Source organism: Grammomys surdaster, unplaced genomic scaffold (assembly GCF_004785775.1).
Source record: "Grammomys surdaster isolate TR1022 unplaced genomic scaffold, NIH_TR_1.0 66, whole genome shotgun sequence".
NCBI classification, from domain to species: domain Eukaryota; kingdom Metazoa; phylum Chordata; class Mammalia; order Rodentia; family Muridae; genus Grammomys; species Grammomys surdaster.
This window is the reverse complement of record NW_021604568.1, coordinates 860,629-884,728: the sequence shown is the minus strand read 5'-3', so window position 1 is coordinate 884,728 and position 24,100 is coordinate 860,629. Positions and strand designations below refer to the sequence as shown.

The 24,100-nt window shown below is 44.4% G+C and overlaps 1 protein-coding gene across 3 annotated transcripts in view; it reads right to left on the bottom strand.

Moving 5' to 3' along the window:
- Dntt (DNA nucleotidylexotransferase) overlaps nucleotides 1–14,661 on the bottom strand; it is a 31,545-nt gene extending 16,884 nt beyond the window's left edge. For 2 of the 3 annotated variants that reach the window (XM_028775828.1, XM_028775839.1), the window contains exons 1-5: nucleotides 14,283–14,661; nucleotides 3,938–4,112; nucleotides 2,820–2,948; nucleotides 1,867–2,037; nucleotides 676–747 (exon numbers count right to left, since the gene is read on the bottom strand). In XM_028775828.1, coding sequence (XP_028631661.1) covers nucleotides 676–747; nucleotides 1,867–2,037; nucleotides 2,820–2,948; nucleotides 3,938–4,112; nucleotides 14,283–14,485 — 750 coding nt within the window. In that variant the 5' untranslated portion in view covers nucleotides 14,486–14,661. The remainder of the gene's footprint in view (nucleotides 1–675; nucleotides 748–1,866; nucleotides 2,038–2,819; nucleotides 2,949–3,937; nucleotides 4,113–14,282) is intronic. The other variant, XM_028775847.1, reaches the window with a different exon arrangement.
- Nucleotides 14,662–24,100: the final 9,439 nt, after the last annotated feature.

Genomic DNA, 24,100 nt, shown 5'->3' with positions numbered 1-24,100 from the left:
TAAGTCCCAGAAGCAAAGGTACAACGAGGGCTGTTCAGATATGAGTTTGTGCTTCAGGGCCTCATTTGCTCTGTTCAAATCCTTGTGTCTGTTGACATTTGTAACCATGAGTGATGGGTTCTTGGTAGGTAATCTCAGTGTGATAGGTAAGTCTTTGAACATGGAGTCTTTGTTGGGTGTGCTGGTTAGTTTTAACTGTCAACTTAACACAATTTAGAATCTCCCAGTAAAGGAGTCTTAATGAGGAATTCTCTATATTATTTTGACCTGTGGGCATGTCTGTGGTAGATGGCTTGACTGTTAATTGATGAAGGAAGCCCACTGTGGAAGGTGCCATTCCCTAAGCAAGGAGTCATGCTTCATACACTAATGTAAGAATAAAGAAAGCTAACTAAGACCAAGCATTTGTCCATCTCTATCTCTGCCATCCCAGGGCAACAGCAGGCCAGAGGGTGGCTGGCCACTGTAAACAACAGAGAGTCCTACACTCAATCTTTACCCAGAAACCTGATTTAAACTTTCTGTTTCCAAAAATTGCAGAAAATAAATTTCTGTGTCTAAGCAGTTCAGTCTATGTCATTTTGGTACGGCAGCCTGCGTTATGTAACTAACCACAGCAAACAGCAGGATAAATAAACAAGCCGCTCCCCGATACACAAACGTACGATCGCTTACTTTGAAGGATTTATATCGCTCATCCTCCAGCACAGCTTTAGCTTCAGAACTTTCTCCATCTTCAATAATCCCCTGCAAGGAGGGTAGAACAAAAGATTTTGAGTTATGTCCCTGCATAATCGAAGTTCCAGTCTCAAACCTACAGCCCCAACTGCTGGTTTCTCATGTAACTTGAAGATTTTTCCTGGCTGATCTGGAGAAAGCAAGAACTTCCCTGTAATCTTGAAAAAAAAATCTTAGTTTACCATAGATCCAAGACCTTTACAATCTCGGACAAGGATACAGAAGGATAAAGAGCTGAATCTATAGACTATAGGACAAAATATTCACTGACAAGCATTGTCCAATTAGTCCTGATATTTTTTTTTTCAGTTTATTCAAGTTGTGGAAATAATAGGGCTTTTCAAACCATCAGGTTAATTGTTGGCTCACTGAAAGGCCAGTCATTATCAAGCCTTTATGAGGTCTAGTCTCTGTTGTCTTGAGCTGGGAGATTTTTCTAGAATAATGTACCTTGCATTTGATTAGAATTGAAACTTGCTACTAGATGACAACCGTGCCTTGTTGGGAAATTCTTAAATGTTGCTAAACATTTAACTACTGCCCAGTCTCTTTCCAGATCATATAGATGCAGAATTGGCCCAGTGAACATCACCCTGTGCTGGACAGAAGAGCTGACGGAGGCTGTGGAAAGCAGAATGGTTTGCTGCTCTGAGATCTAAGGTTTGAGTCTTTCACTGCCAGTAAGAATCACTATCTGAGGGCTGGTGAGATGGCTCAGTGGTTAAGAGCACTGACTGCTCTTCCAGAGGTCATGAGTTCAAATCCCAGCAACCACATGGTGGCTCACAACCATCTGCAATGAGATCTGATGCCCTCTTGTGGGGTGTCTGAAGACAGCTACAGTGTACTTATAATAAATAAATAAATAAAGTTTAAAAAAAAACAAAGCAAATAAATCTTTAAAAAAAAAAAAGAATCACTATCTGAGAAAGCCATTCTACTGGGATCATGTTGGGATTATGGATTTTATATGTCTACACCCATATATATCTTTCTGTGCTGTATTGATGCATCTATAGATTATTGATTCATCTATAGGTAATTAAGAGGAGAGAGCCATACCCATGTAAACTGTTGTGTCTCTCCTTCACCTCTTTGGAGGTGTAGCAAATTCCACCTCTCCCTTACCTCTATGACATACTTCGCCTTGTCCCCTAGGAAAGGAATTCCCTCTGTGTCTTTCACGCTGATGATGGTAAATGGCAGAGATTTCAGTACAGAGGCTGCTCGCATGAACGCCAGACAAGAACCTTCGTTCTCTCTAAACTCATCATTTTCAGCCAGGATATCAAAGGCATCCTAAAAAGAATAAACAAATAAAACCAGGTCAGCAGATCTGCTCATGAGAGTCACTTGCAAGTCCCTCCTGTCCTCTTCACTAATAGAGTACCTTTGGAGTCCGGATCTAGCTCCTATACCTTTGCATCTCTCGTGGGACACTGTCACAGAACTGAAAAGACACGTGTCTAATGAATTATGAGTTCAGTATTGTTAGACATTTAAAAACAATTTAATCAAGTAGTGACCTGATGCCCATGGTGTCCCAACAGTCATGACTGGGTTGGGTATAACCGTTTCCTGCCTTCTGGACTAATTCTGTCTAGCCAGGACTAGCTAGGACTAGCCAGGGTTCTGTCACAATCCCTAGACATTCAGGTTTCTTAGTGTGGACAGGAAACACAGCTGGTGCTTGTAGAATGAAGGCTGTGTTCATCACTCAGACCCAGAGCCGGGGTTATTTAAGGTGACACATGCTGCCTTACTAGCAGAGAATGCAGCTGTGGCTCAGTGGGCCAAGTGGCTGCCATTCGTTTCCTGCTCTTCCTCACAGATGCAGCTTGAAGGTTAGAGATGAGAAGTCCAGTGCTTGACACTCTACCGAATGTGTTACTCTGGTAAACCCTGGCCCTTGAGTAGCTGGGTGTGTATGAAAGAGGAGGCCCACTTGACAAAGATCCAGAGGTCAGGTAAGCATAGAGAAGTGTTCTCAGATTTCCAGAAAAATCACAATTCAACTTGTAGACTCAGGGAAAGAAGCCTCAAGTCCCGCTTTGCCCTGGGTTTCCAGAAACCCTCATTACCGTGAACACTTGGTTGTGATTGTTTAACGTGGTCCTTCGCTGACAAGCATACTGGGAGATCTTTTGCACAGCAGGTGCTGGAATGTTCTGGGAGCCTGGGACAGGACTCAGGGAAGAGTTTCTTCTCACCTACACAAAGGCATAAGCTTCCATTTTGAATGGCAGTTAATTAGCCAATACCAAATGTACATATAGCTATAAATATTTACTCAAATACAACGAAAATATTCACTTTAAGACAATTCATGGCTATTGTCTCTGGAAGAGGGCAAAAATCACAGAGGACTCAAAATGTGTCACATATCTGTCTAGTGTATAGACACAGACATATTGTTCTTCTTATTAGTACATATTAACTACACTAGATAATGAATTTCATTGTGACTTCTCAAGTATGTACAGGATATGTATTTTTGAAATCACAAAAATGAAAAAGAACCAGCAATTAAATTTTATTTCCTTTGTTTCCTTTATTTATTTCAGATGATCCAAACCCCTTTCCCAGATATTCTAGCATTCTCGGTAAAGGATTTGGATTTAAGAACTCATATTCTTTAATTTTTTTTCATGAATTATCAGAATGAGAAAAAAAGAAACTCTTTACTTTTCTGAATTTCAAGGGTGATATTCTGAAATATCGGTGTGTGAATGTGTTCATAAAAATCGTTCTTGTTATGGAGCTGGAGAGATGGATCAGTGGTGAAGAGTGAGTGCTATTCTTGCCAAAGACCTTAATGGCTCACAACCTGCTCCAGGAGCTCTGTTGTCCTCTTCTGGCCTCTGTGGACACCTGCACACATGTGTGCACACACATATATACAGACACAGACACACAGATACACACACACACACACACACACAAAACTAAAAGTAATAGTTCTTTTTTTTTAAAAAAGAAAATAGCTCCCATCTATTACCATGTCAGCACTGTGCACGATTTGTGTGTGTGCTACTTCAATTTCCACAGCCTCTCAGGAGGTGGGCGTTATTGTTATATAATAGAGGAGTAAATAGAGGCCCACCAGAGTTAAGAGGACCCCATGAGAAAAGACTAATCAACCCAAGTCTGTGGATTCTGACGTCCATCCCAGTGGCCATCCAGCAAAGGAGACACTTACAACAAGCTGGTGTCTCCCCGTCATCTCCACTGGCTTCCCTGCTCCCAAACATTCAACCAGCCAGGAGATGTCCAAGAGTTCGAGCTCAGAGCTGGCTTTGATATTCTGCAGCTGGAGCCACTCCAGGACATCTGATCCGGAGTTGTTCTCTGCCACAATGTGGGTGACAGAATCACTAGAAATGGGAAGCAAAGGCATCAGTAAAAGGAACTTCCAAAATGAGACTGGCTCTCCCCCTCCTAAAAGTTTCTGAGAGTCCTGGCTGATTAAAGACAAGGTACACACTGGCCCTGACCGTGGATCGTCACACAAGGAAATCATCTCTGTTCTAATCGAAGAAGCAGCAGTGGACCACATCCTGGGTTGGATGGGGAAAAACTGATATTAGTATGATTCATGTCAAATAGAAGTGTAAGGAAGATGGGAGAGGAAGCTGTGCACGGTGCGGGCAGTTTTGGTGTACTGCTTCAGTTTTGCTCATGGAAGACTTGAACCCAGGAGTTTTCAAATTTGTCTGATGAAACCTGAGTTTTCAGTGTGATGTGAGAACTCAAAGTGCAAAGAGAAATAGGTGTGAATGTGCACACACTTGTCTGTCTGCTGTCAGCTGGACGTGCTGGAGCAAAATGTCTTAGATGAGGCTCTGGGGGCCAAGTAGTTCAAAGTCAAGGAGCGTTTGCTCCTCACAAATGGCACAGAAGGAAGGGGGCATTTCTGGATCTTAGCCTACAGGAGACATTCTGAAGGCAAGAGGCCAGGGTGAGATCTGAATGGGGTCTAGAGAAAGAACAGCGCTTGGATGAGCTGAGAAGCCAATGGGAGTGTCCTGAAAGAAAGGATTCAGCAGTCAGGGGACAGGAGAGGGTTGTAGGGATGGACTGGGAAGGGTGTGTTAGTTGTAGGAATGGGTGAGCCATCAGTGGCAGGGGTCTTAAATGCCTTGTTCAGGAGCTGGGCTAAGACTTTTGTAAGCAGAACACTAGTACTATTAGTGTGCCATTTTTAAAAAGCCAACCTTTGGAAGGGAGAGTGTTGGAAAGAGGATATGTGGGGGAAATCAGACTGGTTTCTGGCACACTTAAAGAGAATGCAAAGGAGAAACAGATGGGCACCTTGCAAGAGCGCCCTAGAAAAGGTGAAGAGGGATCTTGCACATTCGCACAGTGAAATAGTGGCCCGGTGGGCCAAGACAGAAGTGGAATCTCTTTAGCAGAGAGGTGGAGACATGGAACTGAGACTGTTTCTGGTGTGCTGTGTTTCTGGAGAGAGATCAAAATGAAAATATCTGATTGACAGGTGAGACTTCAGGGTGGTACCACAAGACAGGCTGGAGGTTGGAACTGAGACCCTTCGGATAACAGAAGTAAGTTGAGATCAGACAGCATTTTGTAGGGACCAAGGCAAAACAGGCAACTGTATCCCTAGTTTAGGTCCATGGAATTCCAAAACTTATTTGTAATAGATTCTTTGAAAGGACCTTAACACCAAAACTTTAAGGCAACAACAAAAGGACTAGTTGGTTCATCGAGGAAGCTTTCGTCTATCCAAACCACTGCCCTCTGCCCTTTAGAGGACACTGTGTGTGTGTGTGTGTGTGTGTGTGTGTGTGTGTGTGTGTGATGTGTGTATATATAGCAATATATCACAATTTGTTGTAATATCATTGAATAAACACTAATACTTACTCTTATAGTAATGGAGTTTTGTGTGAAAGACATGCTGACAGGGTCCTGATGTTCAACCTCCAAGTCTCCTTCTCAATCACCCTTCCTACCATCCCCCCACCCCCACTCCATGTTCTTTTCCTGGGACTTCCTGGCACATCATAGGCAGGCCCCAGCTCACACTGTGCATGGGAGCCACACACCCTTCTTAGATCTCTAAACAGCTTTGTGGGTAATGACTTGCATCGTGTGAAGGAAGACTGGGGTCGAAGCTTTCAATTCCTGTTCATACAACTAGCAAAACAAAATCAACACAAGGACCTTCCCCCAACTATGGATAGATTCATTATGCCATAGATTTCCAAAGGGTGCCTTCCACCGAAGGGGGAACACATGCAAGACCATGAAGCCAAATGGTGACAATCTGGAAGCAAAGATGAACAGGAAGTGGAACCCAGCCGTCAGTCAGTCAGTCAGTCAGTCAGTCCCACACAAAGACTTGAGAGTAGGAGAAGGAAAGACTCCTTGGCAACAAGAAATGTCTCACTAGGATAGGGAGGGATCAGAAGTGGGGTGGGGAATGAAAACAACCAAAATGTATTATATACATGTAAAACTGTCAAAAGGTTCCTCAGGGCCCACCCCAAGTGACCTACTTCCACCAGGAAGTTCACACCTCTTAAAGGTTCCACAACATTTGCAAACAGTGGCACCAGCTGGGAGCAAGTATTCAGACATATGAGCCTTTGGGGAACATTTCACATTGAAACAGTAACTACAACGTGAGAAACATATTTACTCTTTCTAGCTACAGTTGAGTCATGGGATACATTCTTGATGGGCAACTCAAGCTAGAAGAATATTGGTAGAATTTAATCCTGATGCATTTTAAAAAGAAGAATCAAGATTAAGTATTAAAATGAGGGGCTGGAGGGATGACTCAAAGGTTAAAAGCACTGGCTGCTCTTCCTAAAGGTCCTGAGTTCAATTCCCAGCAACCACATGGTGGCTCACAACCATCTGTAATGGGATCTGATGACCTTTTCTGGTGTGCATGAAAACAGCATACCTATCTACATAAAATAAATAAAGAAAAAATTTAAAAGTATTAAAATGAGGTGTTCTAAAGTAAGGGGTGCATCAAACAGCTAGTAGTAAGTCTTCCACAAATGTAAGCAAGAGAAACAAGAAAAATCATAGTCACAATCTTGTTTAAGATGTCTTAGTATCCATTTGTTCTATGTATATGAGTACACTGTTGTTGCTGGGAATCGAACTCAGGACCTTAGGAAGTACAGTCAGAGAGCTTAACCACTGAGCCATATGTAAGGGAGGATGGCTCTCTTGGGCATAGGTGGGAGAAGAGATCCTTGGTCTCATGAAGGCTGGACACCCAGTGGGTGGGAATTTGAGGGTGGGGAGATGGGAGTGGGGGGGGTAGGTAGGGGCACATCCACAGAGAAGCAGGAGGAGGGGTGATGGGATAGGGGGTTCCTGGGTGGGTGGGGGGAATGGGGTAAGGGGATAACATATGAAATGTAAATAAAACATCCAATAAAAAAATAAATAAAAAAAACAAAAACCCCAAAACAAACAAACAAGCAAACAAACAAACAAAAAAGATGTCTTAGTATCATGCAGAGTCCAATACTGAGCCATTGGATGTCAGTCAGGTAAGAAGCAGTTTTAAGACACTATTTAGAAGCTGGTTGAAACCTGACACTGCCAAACCAACTTTATTATTTATGTTTAGGGTAAAGCATTGATAAATGTGATTTTATTTTTGTTAAACTGGTCCTTAGCCACAAATAATTTAAGAAATGAGAATTTAGCGGCTCCGTCCATCCTGGTCTCTGTTCTCATCTCTCATGTTGAGTCCACTCAATCCTGTCTCCCTGGTATCTAATCAGAGCTGGCATTGTTTCTTTGGGTTGATGGTTGTCACTGGCCTCCTGCAGATGATTCTCTCTGACTAAACACTTCTGCATGTTCAATCCTGAGCCTCACCAGACAGTATCACAGGGCAACTTGCTCCCTCCAGTGTGGTCCGCTGACAATTCCTTATTGACTCACAGTGACAATTATCTGTCTCTTTGGGAAAATGTGGATTTATCTCAGCTCCAAGTGCTTCTTCAATATTGAAAATATCAAGAGTATGGAAGCACTGACATAGAGCAGGTACTAGTATCAAATATTAAATGCATTAAATGTACATGTCACACATTTAATTAATAATGCTGAGAGGCAAGTATTATCAGACGCACATAGCAATGAGGAGAGAGCCTTGGGAGACATTAAAACCCTTCCCTGCTAATAACTGCAGGGTGGAAATTTGATCACAGATCTGTTTTAACCCGAAGCCCGTGAACTTGGGTAGCCATGAGTTTAGCATCTTTGACTCAGTGCTTGTTCCAGAGCAGAGGAGTCCCCTGCTCAGTTCTCTTCCATCCTCCCCACAGAAGGGTTACTCTGAATGGACATCATGCCAACAAGAAAGAGAAGGAATATCTCAATGGTTGCCGTACTGAAAGGGAAACAGTTCCTCCAAGGGACAGAGATATGAATGAAGAAACTATAACATATCTGCCCAGGAAGCCCCCTTGGGTATAATTTTTGTCTTCCTATTTTATGTTGAATGTCTGGATTACAAGACTGCAGGAGGTTAGAGCTATCCCAAATCTAAAAATAGCTGCTGTAGCTCAACACAAGACGGAAGATCTTCAGGGAGGCCACCAAATGCTCTGGGCTCTCTGGGCTTTGCTCACCAGGGTGAGTGCAGAAGACCTGAGGTCCATCTTGCAAGCCATGCTGCCTCTGCCAAACCTTCTCACTGCCTGGCTCTGCCCTGTATCTCCTTATCTAGTCTGCCTCTAGATAAAGCCCTGCCTCTGACACGGGCTTTGGGAAAGCCCAGGGGTAGAGGAGCTCCCAGGACACAACAAACAACAATGACAAAAAAAAAAAAAAATGGGTGCATGAAAAGCATGCTGTAGCCAGGTAGTGGTGGCACACACCTTTAATCCCAGCACTTGGGAGGCAGAGGCAGGCGGATTTCTGAGTTCAAGGCCAGCCTGGTCTACAGAGTGAGTTCCAGGACAGCCAGGGCTACACAGAGAAACCCTGTCTTGAAAAACAAAAAACAAAAAACAAAAAAACAAAAAAAACAAAAAAAAAACAAAAAAAAACAGAAAGAAAGAAAGAAAGAAAGAAAGAAAGAAAGACAGAAAGAAAGAAAGAAAGACAGACAGAAAGAAAGAAAGAAAGAAAGAAAGAAGGAAAGAAAGAAAGAAAGAAAGAAAGAAAGAAAGAAAGAAAGAAAGAGAAAAGCATGCTGTAAAGTCTCTCTACACCATTTACAAATATGACACACTACCATGTGTAGGGTGTGTGTGTGTGTGTGTATAAAAATTAGTCTTCACATCAGCCATATGAGGTGAGCAACCAAAGTACATTTAAAAGAAATAAGTTGTAATGTTCACCCTCCTGAAACACACACACACAGTTCACAGTAGCCCTTTGTTTACATCGTGGGAACTTATGAAGGAGGTACGTGGTGGCTCCAGACACACAGAAATGATAGAGCTATAAAGAGACAGAAACAATTTGATCCTTACATGCTGCATATGCATATTCAATTATTGTTCTGTACCCCATAGATATATAGAGTTATTGTACGTTAATTAGAATATATATGACAAGTATAATTTCATGCAGAAGTTCAAAATATTGCTAGGATTATCAGGTGGGGCTCAGGTGTTCCAAAACTGTGTATTATGGAATCAACTCACAAAACTTAGCTCTGAGTATTTTTCTCATATAGCACTCTGCCTGTTCTCACCTTCTCTTCTGGCTGGCAGTGCCTCACTCCATATAATTAAAGAAGCCTCATATGAATAAAAGAGGTAGCCATTGTTACCCCCCACTCTTTCCAGTGTGAGTTTTAGCTCTCACAGATGGTCTTGTCACCTGGCACAGGTTATGTTTGATATTTTGTAAACAATGACATTAGCCATGTTGACAGTTAAAATAAGCTGCTTAAAGAAGTCAGCTTAACCCACCCCAATTCCAGCTCTGCCAGTTCCATGAGCAACCACTGTGTGTTAGAACCCCTGAAAGCAAGGCAGCTGAGGTTGGCTTTCATGTACACACAATAGCATCAATAGAGACAGCTTCCTATTCCTGCCCTGGCCGGGATCTCACCCGATTCTTTAGCTACCTTTAACGGTGTTATAAAACTTCTCATTAACTTGAAGCTCATAATTTTTGAAATAGAAAATGTGGGGGTTTATTACCATGAGATCCCCTTGGGCTTTGAAGGCAAATGCTCTGAGATAATGAGAGAAGGGAAGTCATGTTACAAAGATGAAACAGTGAACAGATAGAAAACAGAGGCAGCCAGGCTAGATAACACACATCCATTACAAGCTGTCTGAAAGGAATGAGCTGTTTCAGAGGCTAAAGCTAGTTTTTGGTCACATTCTGTCTGCAGTCACATGACAACATGTAAGGCATTTACTGCCCTCTGTACCTGGTCAGGTATGAGGTGACCAGCTCTCTCGAGCTCCTGCTGCTGTGACTTCCTTGATATGATGGACTGTAAACTGTGAGCTCTAATCCCTTTCTTCCTTAAGTTGTTCTTGTCAGGATACTATCGGAACAAGAAAAGAAACCGAGGGGCTGGAGAGTTGGCTCCGTGGTTAAGAGCATTTGCTGCCCTTGCAGAGGGTCCAGGTTCAATTCCCAGAGCTGACATGTGACATGACTCACAACCACCTGTAAACCCAGTTCCAGAGCATCCAGCACCCTCTTCTGGTATCTGAAGGCACTGCACCCATGTGGCATATATACATACACATATACTTATATATGGGCAAATCATTAATTGATACACAAAGATAAAAGTAAATGCTTTCTAGAAAAGAAATTAAGATAAAAGATACAATTCCTGATTCCCTCATCTCACTGTAAACTCTTTGCTTACAAGGCTCATGTCTTCTTCTATTTTTTTCCCAGAGTTCCATATACACTGTGCAGAGCAGGCACTCAGAGGCTTTTGTGATAGTCTCAGCAAAGGCAGCATCTTCCATTGCAGGCAAGCTGTGAGGGACTTGGCAGGACAATGCTGTCCTCTGGTGCATTTGCAACAACTTGACCAATGTTAGCAAGTATGAAGCTCCTGGAGGGATAGAAAGATGGAACACCATCCTTCTAAGCTACATACCCTTCTGCCTTGAACACAATGATTTGTTTCGAGACACAGGGGGAAGTTAGCAAAAGTATTTATAGAGAAGGGTAGGTAACAGATGAAAGCTTTCAAGTATCTCACTCTATGTGAACTCAGGGAGTGGAAAACAGGAGATTTTGGTTCCTATATTAAGCCTGTATTAGGTGAACTGAGGTTAGCCACATGTTCTAAAGTCTAGGATGCTAGTAACAGAGTAAATTCAATATTCTGTTCTTCAATGTTCAAAACTACCCAAGGAACTTAGAAACCAGCTTCCTATGGGACATAGACTAACTGGGTATTCCACTCAAAAATGATGCATTCATGTTAGAGAGAACAGAATCAATCCAGAGAGTTCAGTCCATTGAGGATCTCAGGTAAGGTAGGAACCAAGACTGGTCCTCTTGGCAGCCAAAAGTATACAGGAGCTATGGACGTTAGCCTGTTCCACAGCATAGCATTCTCTTTGCCTTAGGCTTTGAATTTTACAAGCTAAGAAAGACGTGTAGCCATTACTGTTAATCGGTACCCTTGGCATTTTTCCTTTTAATTCATCATCATTAATAGTAATTGAGGTCATTGGGAATGTGCACATTAGCGTATGACATGGTGCACATGTGGGGGTCAGAAATCACCTTTGTAGAGTTGGTTTCTTTCCTCCTTGACTGGGGTTCCAAGGGTTGAATCTAGGGTGTCAGGCTTGTACAGCAAGTGACTTCACCTGCTCAGCCACTTTAATAGGTATAAGTGTTTTGTCTGGATGTAAGTCTGTGTACCTCTTGGAAGCCTGGTGCACACGGAAGCATCAGATCTCCTGTAATTCGAGTTGCACATGGTTGAGAGCTGCCCTGTGGGTGCTGGTAATCAAACCTGCATCCTTTAGAAGTGTAATCAATGTTCTTAACCATTGAGTCATCCCTTCAGCCCCAAACTACAAGACCTTTTTTAAAAACACTTATTTCTGGTGTATGTGGAGAAGTCAGAGGATGACTCGTGGGAACTGCTTCTTTCCTTCCATCGTGTGGTTCCCAGGGATTGAAGTCAGGTAGTCAGGCTGGGCAGCAGACACGCTTACCCACTGAGCCATCTCGGAGGTTTGATTACCAGCACCCACAGGGCAGCTCTCAACCATCTGCAGATGCCTCCATGTGCAGCAGGCCTCTAAATGTACTCAGATTTAAATCCATGTCAAAGAGCAGGTATGGAGGCACTAGAGAGACAGGGAGGAGGAACTCTGTGAGTTCAAGGTCATCCTGGTCTACATTGTGAGTTCCAGGACATCCAGAATATCTAGAGAGACTCTTTCTCAACAAACAAACAAGCAGACAAACAAATAATCGTATGCCTCCTGTTTAAAAAAACAAAACAAAACTATAAGACAGAAAATATGAGCATACACCCTCCGCACCAGATAACTGCTTATAGCCTTTTTGTGAGCTGCCTTCCTGTTTTTGTTCTGCTGGTTTCTGTAGTCTGACCTAGTTTATACGGTGGAGAAACAACCTTCTTTTTTGGTTTGGCTGTACAGGCCAATGGATCTAACTAGTTAACCAGCCTCACACTTGTACTATGGTGAAGTTTATCAAAGGATTCTGACATCCTTCCTCTCAGCTCAGCATCATGTCAGACAGAATATTGATCTGAATGCCACGGTTAGGGAGAAAGGTGGGGGGTGTATAGAACTGCTGATCTGAATAGGGTCAGAGCCAGGAGGTGAAGTCCAAAGGTTCTCCCTACAGTAATTAATGAGTCTCTATCTGGGCACAGAAATTCTGTTAGCGCCGGGGCTTCTGCTTCCTGTGGTTCATCTTCCTCTACAGCACACACGTGTGTTGGATGTGTCTGTGCTCTCAGCCTGAGAACTTGCTCCATCATGGGCATGGCGGCGGCTTGCTCACCCATTTCCTCTGCCTCCCAAGCAGCTGGCATGGTTCTGGCAGCTGGCAGCTGGGACACCTCGTTGATTCACCTCACCAACGAAGTCACTCGCTTCCTGATCATCGCCCCCAGACACTTGCCTCAGCCAGTTTGCTGCTCCACTGGTGACTCAGTCCGTGGGGCTCCACCAGAAGCTTGGACCTTTTACCAGAGCACTTTCTGAGTAAGTGGTATCCTGCCTGACGGCTCTTGCTTCCCTGCTGGTCCCTGTTCAGTTCCTTTACCATGAAAAGCATCTTTGTAGCTGCTAATACTTTTGATTTCTGTTTTTAAATTTCTCTTTGAACACTTTTTTCTGTTTTATCCCCCCCTCTTTACCCATCTAATCTCTTTCTCTTTTAAAGCAAACACTGTATGTAAGTCTCACAGATTAGTTACGCTCAAAAAACGAGTTGAAATATTGGATTGTGTGAAAAGAACATTAGGGAACGAAGTTGAGAGTGTCTGTAATTTGACTTTAAAACAAAAAAATAGGAGACCACATGACAAAGACTCAGAAAAGAGAGAAGCCCAGAACCTCAGAAAATTTTGACTGGGGACATTTTAGCAAAAGATCAAACATCCCCTCAGCTGGGTGTGTGGCATTTGACATTCCTGAGTACTGACCTTGGAAATGTATCTCCACAATACTTCAAAGACCGCATTTCATCAGCAAGAAATGTTTGACAACTTTCTTTTAAAGTCAAAGACTTAAAACCCCAAATCCAAAGTGTGAAAGTCGTATCCTCTCTAATATAGTATGTTCCACATCCACTCCCAACTTGCATAGTCTCAGGCAGTGAACTGAGTGGATCCCCCATGCTCCTACAGTAACCCCAACACTTCTGTCTGCAGCCATCATGTACATCAGGGCCTTTACTGGAACTTTCTAAATCACTTTGATTGTCTTCATTGGTTCAAGATAGTGAACGCATAGAAGAGTCAGAAAAACCAGTGATAACTGGTTCTTACTGAGTGTCTAGTCCAAAGGGTAGCTTCAATCACTTCTCTGCCTAGACCCTGATCATATCACACTGCAGTGCCACCTGTCACCCCTATACAAACATCTTTAAACAGTATCTCTTCCTGAAGCCCACTTTGACCACTCTTTGGAAAACCACCACCAAGGCCACTAGGGTACCCGTGGCAAGCCATCTCAGCCTAGCCCACCATAGACCCTTAGCACAGCAGGTGTGTGTAAGTCAGAGGCAGACAATCAGACCCCTCTCCCTGCTCCAAAGTAGCAATGTAAAAAAATGATCCCAATGGTGTTGGTTCAGTTTGGTAAAGAATGGAGTCGAGTGGTTTCAATGTGAAGTTTTCTGACTCCATTTCTGGTTATCATCCCTGATACTTCATCTCAGAGTCAGCCATAGGAAGCCATATTTTTAAAAAATATTATCTCTTGGTACCAGTTGGTTCTATATAATCTCATTTACCCTCTACCCATCTTGTCTCCCTTAGCCAACTGGCCCCTTGGGTCCCCTGGGGATGTCCTCAGGGCTCCCACATGCTTGCAAAGTAGACAGGGCTGTCCTACCTGAGCTCATTTTCCACCCTGAACCCTTTCCTTCGGGCCAGCTCCATGAGGAAGGCTCTTCGAGTTGTTCCCATCTTCTTCTCCAAAATGAAGAGGACCAAGTCTCCAAATCGTACATCATGAGGTGTGGAGGCCCCTGAGGCACCCATCTGCCTAGGTCTCTTCTTCCGAGGACTCAGGTGGACTGCTTGCAGTGGATCCATGGAAGCCAACTGTCTGGTCCTGTCTATGCCATCAGGTAGTGTCTCCCGAATAAGGGCTCTGATGTCATCTCACCAGCAGACTTTGAAGCCTGCTTCATAGCTGTCACCCTGGTGACAACTTCCTGCTGAAGGAATGTCTCACTCTGACCAGGTCCTTTCCCCAAGATGGAGCTCTTGACAGAGAGACTAGTGAACTTGGGTTTTCACACACTTGATCTCTGCAGTACCTAAGAATATACTTGTGAAGAAATTGGGAACCCATCATTGGCTGAGTACTAGTACTTACCTCTAAATGTGTTCAAGCCCTTTAGGTTGCATTTTAAAAGCCATTTTTAAAAATTATTATATTTGCTTACTGGGCAAGGGGGTATGTGTGTAGATACCACGACATCAATTGGAAGTCAGAGGCATTTTCTACCACGTAGGTCCCAGGAATCAAACTTGGGTCATCAGTCTTTGTAGCAAGCTTCTATTCCCTCTGAGTCATCTAGCTGGCCCCTGCTGATTGAGTCCTGCTTTACCCTAGCTCGCTTCTATTCTTTCTCTCGGACCTATGTCACAGTATGCCAGATGTCTGGACTTAGCACGGGTGTGTTTCATATGTGATTTCACATGGATGGCGTTTGAATTTCTCACTCTGCTCCTTACTGTTTTTTTAAAACAAAAATAATTTATTTATTTTTATTTTATGTGCATTGGTGTCAGAGGGTGTCAGATTCCCTGGAACTGGAATTGCAGACAGTTGTAAGCTGCCACGTGGTTGCTGGGACTTGAACTCTGGTCTGCTGGAAGAGCAGTCAGTGCTCTTAACCGCTAAGCCATCTCTCCAGCCCCCATGGCAACTTTTTTCCCCAACAAGCCCATAACCATGGTTTTCAGAGCTCTGTTCTGCTCTACTACTTTAATTACTATGGCTTTGTGGTGGGCTCAGGACCCCAGGCTCCCCTGTGTGAGCACATTTTGTAGATGAGGGAAGCTGAGGCTCGGCCACTGCAGATCACAGAGTAAGGAGCAAACGAGATCGTGAATGCAGTTCTTCTGACTTGGACTGCGATGCATCTTAGTTTGTTGTTGTTGTTTGGTTTTGGTTTTTCGGTGCACTGAGTTTCCAGAGAGCAGCTGCTGCATAACTAACATCAGTCTCTGAGATGGGATGAGATTTGGAGAAAAGTCACGGCTATGAAGTTAGGGACATTTTCATAACTCTGTGCAAACTGAAATTTTCATCTTTAGTTCACATTACTTCATAGGTCTCGCTTCTGGAACACCTACCACAGGACCTAGGCAAGACCTAAAATCCTTTGCTGACTGAATTCTTATAAGACCATACTGTCAGCTAGACACACACAGAATATGGGGGGGGCGGGATTTGTCAGTGCCCACAAAGTTCCATCTGGGCAGTGAGAAGAAGCAGAGAAGAGCCTCAGCCCTGTAAGCAACTTGCTCAAAGCCCCAGAACCAATAAGTAGCCACAACTAAGACATGGCTGAGTCAGGACTCAAGAGTCAGGATTGTCTGACTTCAAAATGCATATACTCTTGGGGCCAGTGAGATGGCTCAGTGAATAAAGGAGCTTGTTTCCTGGCCTCAAGACTTGAGTTTCATCACAGTAGCTAGCATAGTGGAACATGAAACTGATTCTCACAAGTTGTCATTTGATTTTCACAGAAGCACCAGGATACACACATGTGCATATACACCACACACACACACACACACACACACACATTAAAATATAAGAAAATTTTCAAAATTAAAAATTTATGCTCTTAGCCAGGCAGTAGTGGTGCATGCCTTTAACCCTAGTACTTGGGAGGCAAAGGCAAGCAGATGTCTGAGTTCAAGGTCAGCCTGGTCTCTAGAGTCAATTCCAAGGCGGCTATGGTACACCAAAAAACCCTGTCTCAAAAGACACCAAATATACATGTGTATGCACACACACACAAACGCATACACACACCAAGCAGCCTCCTTCTGTCCTGCCTTACCTTCTCATGCATTCCGCCACAGCATTTGGGACTTTTACTGCCTGCAAGGGCGTATGAACACATGAGCATCTCAGCCCCACCAAAGGAAGGAGCTATGACAGCTGCCATCAGGAATCCACAAGGCTGTCTCCTGTCTCGTGCAAGAATGACAGCTGTAGTGAACAGACTTCAGCTCTCTGAGAGTATGAACTTTTGAGTATTTATACCTGTCAAAAGTACAGAGTGGGCTCCTTGTGTGGTAGAGACCTTGACGGTGTTCACAGAAATGTAGCAAAGGAGACTTCATCATCTGGAGGGGCCTTTTGTGCCCAGTCTCTCTGAGACTGGGGCGCAATGTTTGCTTGATGGAGATCAACAAGTGGAGACAAGCCCCCCTTTGACCCTCTGTTAGGTGCTTGGCTTCAGACAGCTACATGATGATTAATCTTAGCCTCCCAGTGATCTGACAGCATGAACAGGGCAGTACTCTAGCCAGGGCCCGGGGTTGGGGGGTACCATCCCCATAGTAACGTAAGACCACAGAAGCAGCAACGGGGACAGACAACAGCACAGGGATGCAGCCAGGGATGTGTAAGATCCCATCTGCACAAGTGAGAGGCTGTGACCTTGCACAGTTGCTTCACTTCCTTAAGCCTGTTTTCCCCACATCTAAAGCAAGAACTGAGATAGCCCATTCCACCTCCGTACAGAAGGCTTGACACAGAAGAAAAACCTTAAATAGGAGCCAATAGTAACTTCTATTTTGTTCAGAGGGTCATTTTAGCTCAAGCAGATCTATGCTTTATAAAATCATTAAATTATCCAAGTATCACATGGACCAGTGTTAACTACCACTGCACCCAAGAGTGGGGTGCATTTCCTACAGTCAATCTGAGTGTTAACTACTGCTGCACCCAAGAATGGGGCGCGTTTCCTACAGTCACTCTGAGCTGTATCAGAATCCTTTTCTGATTCCTAACCTCCAAGATTTCCACTGCCCATTAAAGAAGTCTTCTATGGTAAATCCTCTCTTCTGACATACCCACTGTATGAAACACCCAGCTGAATCTTTAACACAGTGTACAATGAGAGCAGAGGTGCAGACAGGGTATTAGCTACGCCGCTGGAGGCATACTGTATCTGAAGAGAGACTCACGAAGATGTACATACCAGGCAGCTCACCATGGCCTGATGTGTACGTAGGGGCTTAGGAATAACTCGAGTTGTCTGCTAGCCAGCTGTTGGATAAAGGGTGACAGGACGCTTGTAGCCAACTTAAGTCATGCCATATGCTAGTTATCAGCACAGGTAAATGTCCAGGATCTAATAATTACAAAACCAGCTCACAATACTCGACGGCCAGTTCTAATAGAGGGGAGTAAGAAGGCAGGCCTTCGACAAGCAAGCCCTGCGTCGGAACAGTGAATCCCACTGTTCATGGGGATTGGCCGGATTTTTAGCTTTGTCTTTGTGCATTTTTCTTTTATAGATTTATTTCGTCCCTTCCTCTCCTTTCCATTCCTTTCCATATTTATTTAGTTTTCTTTGAGATAGAGTCTAGCATGCTTCCCAGGCTGGTCTAACTCAGCAGCTTACAGGGCCCTTCCCAACTCCACCTCTTGGGGCAACTGGTACCACACAGCATGCTTTGCTATTGTTTAACCGATTCCTACAATAGAAAGGAATTGTATTTTAGCTCCAACAATAAATTACCTTTAAATCATTCTCTTGTGTTTATACCTTGGTGACTCAAGGGTGGTGAGATTATTTTAAGTGAGACAGAGGGTGGACTTGTCTCTGCTTCATCCTGTGTGAAGTCTGCTTCGTCCTGTGTGAAGTCCTGCCTGACTGTCAGGCAATACTCCACTGATCCAGGCCCCTGATGTTGAGGAAAACAGGGGTTAGAGTTAGAACTGTTTAGGAATCTCACCCTAATCAACCCTGGAGATGATGTATGAGGCTCCCCATCCCATTTTTCTGACTCACAGGACCCTTCACAATAGCATCACGCAGTCTGAAGCCTTCGCACTGTGATTTGAAAACAGTTTTTACCCTCCAAACCTATACGGGAACTTTATTGCCGTTAGAGCATTGTTGGGAGGTGAAGCCTGGAGGGACAACTAGACATCAAAAAGGATTAGTGCCTTTGTCACAGGTTGGATGCAGTTAGTTATCATGACGGTGGTTTGTTAAAAAGTAAAGCCACCCTTCACAATTCATCCCTCCCACACACACACACCTACTTGCCTTTCTGTTCCCACCATGGGAAGAAGAATGCAGCCTTGCCTATGTTCGTTGACTTCCTGGCCTCCCTCCCTAACTGTTAGCCAAAATAAGTCTTATAAATCACTCAGTTTCAGATGGTTTGCTATAACAGCTGAAAATGAACTACACAGCCCCAGCTAATGGAGGGAGGTGGAAAACAGCTCAGAATCACCCTCAAATGGGCCTGGGGGCCTGGAAGCATGATGGTCATTTTTGGAATCAATTAAATTCTGCTCATGAAGTACCTTGAAAATTGTGAAACATAGGTCTGGGGAGATACCTCAGTTGGTCAAGTGTTAACCACCCAAGCATGAAGATGCGAGTTTGGTCCATGGTGTTTGTATTAAAAGCTGGTTGTGTTGGTAAGAGCTTGTAATCCAGTGCTAGGGAGGCAGAGACAGGCAGATAGCTAGAGCTTGCTGGCCAGCCTGCCTCACCTAATGAGAGAGGTCACAGTGAGAGACATTGCCTCAAAAACAAGGTGATGGCATCCTAGGTTGTCTTCTAACCTCTACACACACACATGCACACACACACACACAAGCGCACATATACACAAAAACCATGAAACACTATACAAAAGTCCAGTTGTTTTGTTATTCCCATTGGCATTCCTGATAATGGCAGGAGTTAATTTCATCCTTCTATACCATAATTTTCTGACAGTAATTGCATCAGGTATTAAGTGGCTCCTTGGTCCAGTCAATGGTCAATAATTTCCAAATCTTTTGTGTCGGCTAAACAAATAAAAGTCTATTTTTTGTCTTCATGCTACTTGGTGAAGGGTTCTGCTCTACTCTAGATTTGGGCCAAATGGAAGCTTGACGTGTTTGTACCGACAACATCTGGACCGTCTCAGCCACTGCTGCAGCTGGACAGAGATCACAGCAGGACTGCCTCTTACCCACACATAAACATCACGTAATACACATTACTGCTGTCCATTGCCCATTGGTTAGAGTAGTCTCCAGAGTCCACATCTCTGTGGCAGGGCCAGAAAATGCAGGAGAACATGTGGGATGTGAGAGAACACATGTTCCTGACATGTCAGGATCATACACTGGCTGATGTCGAGGTGACAGCAAATGTGCACAAAGCCAGGGAAGAGAATAGGGAGGCCCCAGGACCACCCTCGCCCCACCTCAGTGGGAGGACCCACTGTGTGCTCAGGCCAATGTCGGGCTAGAGTTCTGAGTTGCTGATGTGGACACACAAGGAGGTCTGGTCTCCCTGAACCACACTAACCCATACTTCCAAACCTGATCTGGAGGGAGCCTTCTGGACAAAGTGATGGAGGGGTTTCCTGGGCTTTTCTGGGGGCCCTTCCTGCTCCTACCATCTTTATTTCTTGCCCACAACACCCTGCATTATGAGCTACAGACATACCCACAACTGTGTTGCCAGACTTCTCTGTGCCTCAATTCCCTTATGTGCTCAGTGATGTTCTGATGGTTTCTGTCTTGTGAGTGTTGAAGAAGACTAAATAAATACAAGAATATTAACATACGGTGCTTGCTCAAGACAATGCTGTTAACTAAAAGGCTGTGACTTCTCTTTGTCCCTCTTCACGTCCCTGTGTCCCTCTACACAGTTCACCAGGATTTCGGACAGTAACACTCAAGGTAGATTCTACATCTTAGGGAGGGTGAAGAGATCTGCAAGGATCCCAGGGTTTCAGGGAGATGTTCCAAGACAAACAAAACAGTCTTCAGTGCTGGGTATGGTGGAGCACACTTGTGATCCCAGAAATGGGGAAATTGAGGCAACAGGGTCATGAGTTTGAGGCCAGAATGGATTATACAGTGAGACTGTGTTGATGGCTGATGATAAAGTTGGTGTTGATGATGATGATTCCGTAGTGAGTTAAGTCAGGGGGATCAGACAAACTCTGTGCAATGGATATTAAAATGTCTAACACCCCATGGAGCCCTGCAGTAAAGAATCCTGCTTGGCTTGTTGAGTCTGCCCAGCCTGGCCTGTTCTGTTTGCTGTTTTGCACAGTACTTAGACAATCTATTGCCTCAATAAGGAGTATCAGTGACCCTGGACTAGACAAGCCCGAGCCACTCATCACTTGTCGGGTGTGTCTGCCTGGGCAATTTCTGTCACCAGTGGGCTCCTCCAATTCCAACTTGTAGAACAACAATCAAAGTACTGTCCTTCACAGCCTCATAAGACAAAACTTCCTCTGCCTGCCTGACCCTCGTGGGTACCACTCACCGTTCTCCCTGCATCCCCCACCCTGTCACTCCAAGGTGCTAGCTGGCATGACTAACGCTCCAGCCTGGATATGACCTAACAGGGATGAGGAAAAAAAGGGCTCATCTGGCCACTGGCCGCCAGTCTGCCATTCCTGTGCAGTTGTTTCTCCTCTGGGTTTAGTATGGATCCCACATCTGCATCTCCAGCCTGTCTCCACTCCTTGGTCACTCATTGAACTGTCCTTAGAGCCCTCCACTGAGCAGGAAAGAGCCTGGCAGGCTGCAGTCTTCCCATGGATGGACAGATGCATCTCCCCTCATCCACAAACACTATTTTTACCCTGAGCCCCGTTGTTTTTTGCACATATGGAGGGAGTCGGTTTAGGAGAGGAGACGTCTGTTTCCGGCGGTTTTATTTTCTTTTATATCAAACACCTCACAGCTCCTCTTTATGTCAAGCTGCCCATCTGGGAACTTTGCCATCCAACTGCAGGCAAGGTCTTGTTTTGGTTTGTTTTTTTTTTTTTACTGAGCGAGTGCCAGCTTCCTCTGTTGACTGCACAGCTGTTCTTGGCTCTTCACAGCAGGTGTCTTCTGGAGCATAGCACTGCCCCACTGGGAAAAACTGTAGAGTTTCTCAAAAGGCAAAAAGTTTCAGGAAGTATGCTTCTTGTCATTGAAAAGCCATCCACAGTAATATTTATCTTCTGAGTGCCTAAATACAAGAACATTCTGTATTTCTTTTTTTTTTCAGATTTTATTATTATCTATTTCATGTATGTGAGTACACTGTCACTGTCTTCAGACACACCAGAAAAGGGTGTCAGATCCCATTACAGATGGTTGTGAGCTGCCATGTGGTTGCTGGGAATTGAACTCAGGACCTCTGGAAGAGCAAATATGGCGCCTCATGAAGACAAGCTAGGCAAGGATGAATCTGAGAAGAGAGAGGGAAGCATTTAAGAGATGATAGTCCTGAGGTGTGAACTACGACCAGACAAGGAGTGGGAACAGAGTCGCAAGTCAGATGACAGCCCCAGACCACAGGCTGAGGGGCTTGTTGGTCAACAGCTGGGAGGAGGGCTTCTCAGCCAAGGCCCTGGGAGCCTGCATAGCCCTCCAGCCCTGCCATTCCTGGCTTCTTTTGCATTTGTATCTCCAGCCCACTCCCCTTCTTGCTCTTTGTTTTTCTTCTTGAAGTGGGGTCTCCTGTAGCCAGGCTGCACTGCCTTGAACTCAAGTTTGTGGCCAGGGATGACTTTGAACTCTCTGTCTTTCTGCCCCTCTCTACTGGATGCCTGGCTCGTGTCTCTGTCTTGACTTCCAGGACTATTTAATTCCACTTACAAACATTTCCAAAATCCTAAGACAGGGCTCTTCATGACTACTAATCCACGGTCTGTCTTAAGTCTTTTCCAGCCTCTCTTTTGACCAGTAAACTCTTGAGGCAACAAGCTAAATATCCTCTCCCTCTGGACTGCTGATCGGATGTGAGTACAGCTCAGAGAGCAGTACGTACAGCAAGGGAACGTTACAAGCTCTTGAACTGTCTGCTGTGAATACAGAAACCATAAGAATGGGGATTCGAGGACAAACTTGATGAGCTAAGAAGTCAAGTCAAAAAGAAGCAATTTCAAAAGCAACTTCTGTGGTCTTCAGACAATAAATTGAAAGACAAAATAGCACTGTTAACGAAAACAGTAAAAACTGTGTAGCGTTAAACTAAACCTGATGTGCCTCTGACCTTCGCGGCTTGAAGAGATTCATTAAACAGTTTTGGGTTTTTCTTTCCTGAGTTTTATGGGGGGGATCTAAAGCTATGAGAATAATGGTAGCTCTAGGAGTTTGAGCTGTCTTAAGTGGGGAGGTGTAATGGCTAGTTAACAGAAACTGATAACACTACCAATCCCCTAATCATGCCCAGCCTCTTAGCCCTGGACCTTCTCTCCAACGTAGACAGCGATCACCAAGTCACTGACCCTCTGTAGAGGACACTGACAAAGACTCCCCAGCTCCCCAGGCAGGAGGCTGATGGGTCAGAGAGAATGCCTCAACACCTTAGGTCAGGACTTTCCTGTGGAGAAACCCACACCAATTACCAGTCAATGGTTGGGAGAGGTGGTTGCCATGGGTGATAGAACTGAATGGTCACCGAACTTGAACACAGCAACAGCTGCTTATGTTGTAACTCTATTGCGATTCCTCATCACCAGTCTTCTCCCACTGTCCAAGAGATGTTGACCCCCACACACATCCCTCATCTCAACTCCTGCAGACCTCCTCAAAAAACACAGTTAACATACATTTGAATTGTCTTCTGCCCTTGCATACCACTCTATAAACAGACAAGTGTAGCTTATCTCTCCACTTGGAGTATAGCCTTCACTGGCCTGGAGGGCCAAGCCTCCTACACATACATGAATTCCCGATTACACACCTAAGGGTACCATTTCTATTTCTGTCCAGAGAGACTATAGCAACTGTGTCCACTCCTAACACAGGTGCAGAAGGGTGGAGGGCTCAGGCCCACAAGCAGTGGTGCCAAACCATTTCTCTAAGGCTGTTTTTTTTCTGATGATGCAGCCAACCGCTCCCCTCATTCCTAGCCAGGAAGCACAAGTCTTTTATCAACACCTGGGAGGAAAAGGGGGTTCAACCGCCCTGCAGACACAATCCGTGCATGTGATGCCAAGCTTGGTCCTTAACTCAGCAACCTCGAAACTTTATTTTAAATGTTTAAATGTCTCTCAAAAAGAGAAATTCTGTCCTCTATCCAACAATCTAAGACCAGACTGGTGCGGCGAATGAAGTTCCCCCTTTTTTTGCATTGCCTTTGTTTTCAGTGTGTGCTCATGTGTGTGCTCGTGTGCTGTGTGTGCGAGCTGATGTTTGTCCATATGTGCTGTGTGTGTGTGTGTGTGTGTGTGAAATAATTTTCAGGTCATTTTCAAAATATAGACCTATGAATAAGCCTATCCTTTTTAAAATTTGAGTAAAAGTTAGATTCGATTTAGAAGGTTGTAAAGACAATAGCTCAGCTTGTATCATGTGCCAAATATCATGCATGCGCGCGCACGTGTGTGTGTGTGTGTGTGTGTGTGTGTGTGTGTGTAAACTACATGTTTCTGTGGTGCACAGGAGGTTGGCTCCTTCTTTCAAACACACTCTTTGGGGCAACAGTT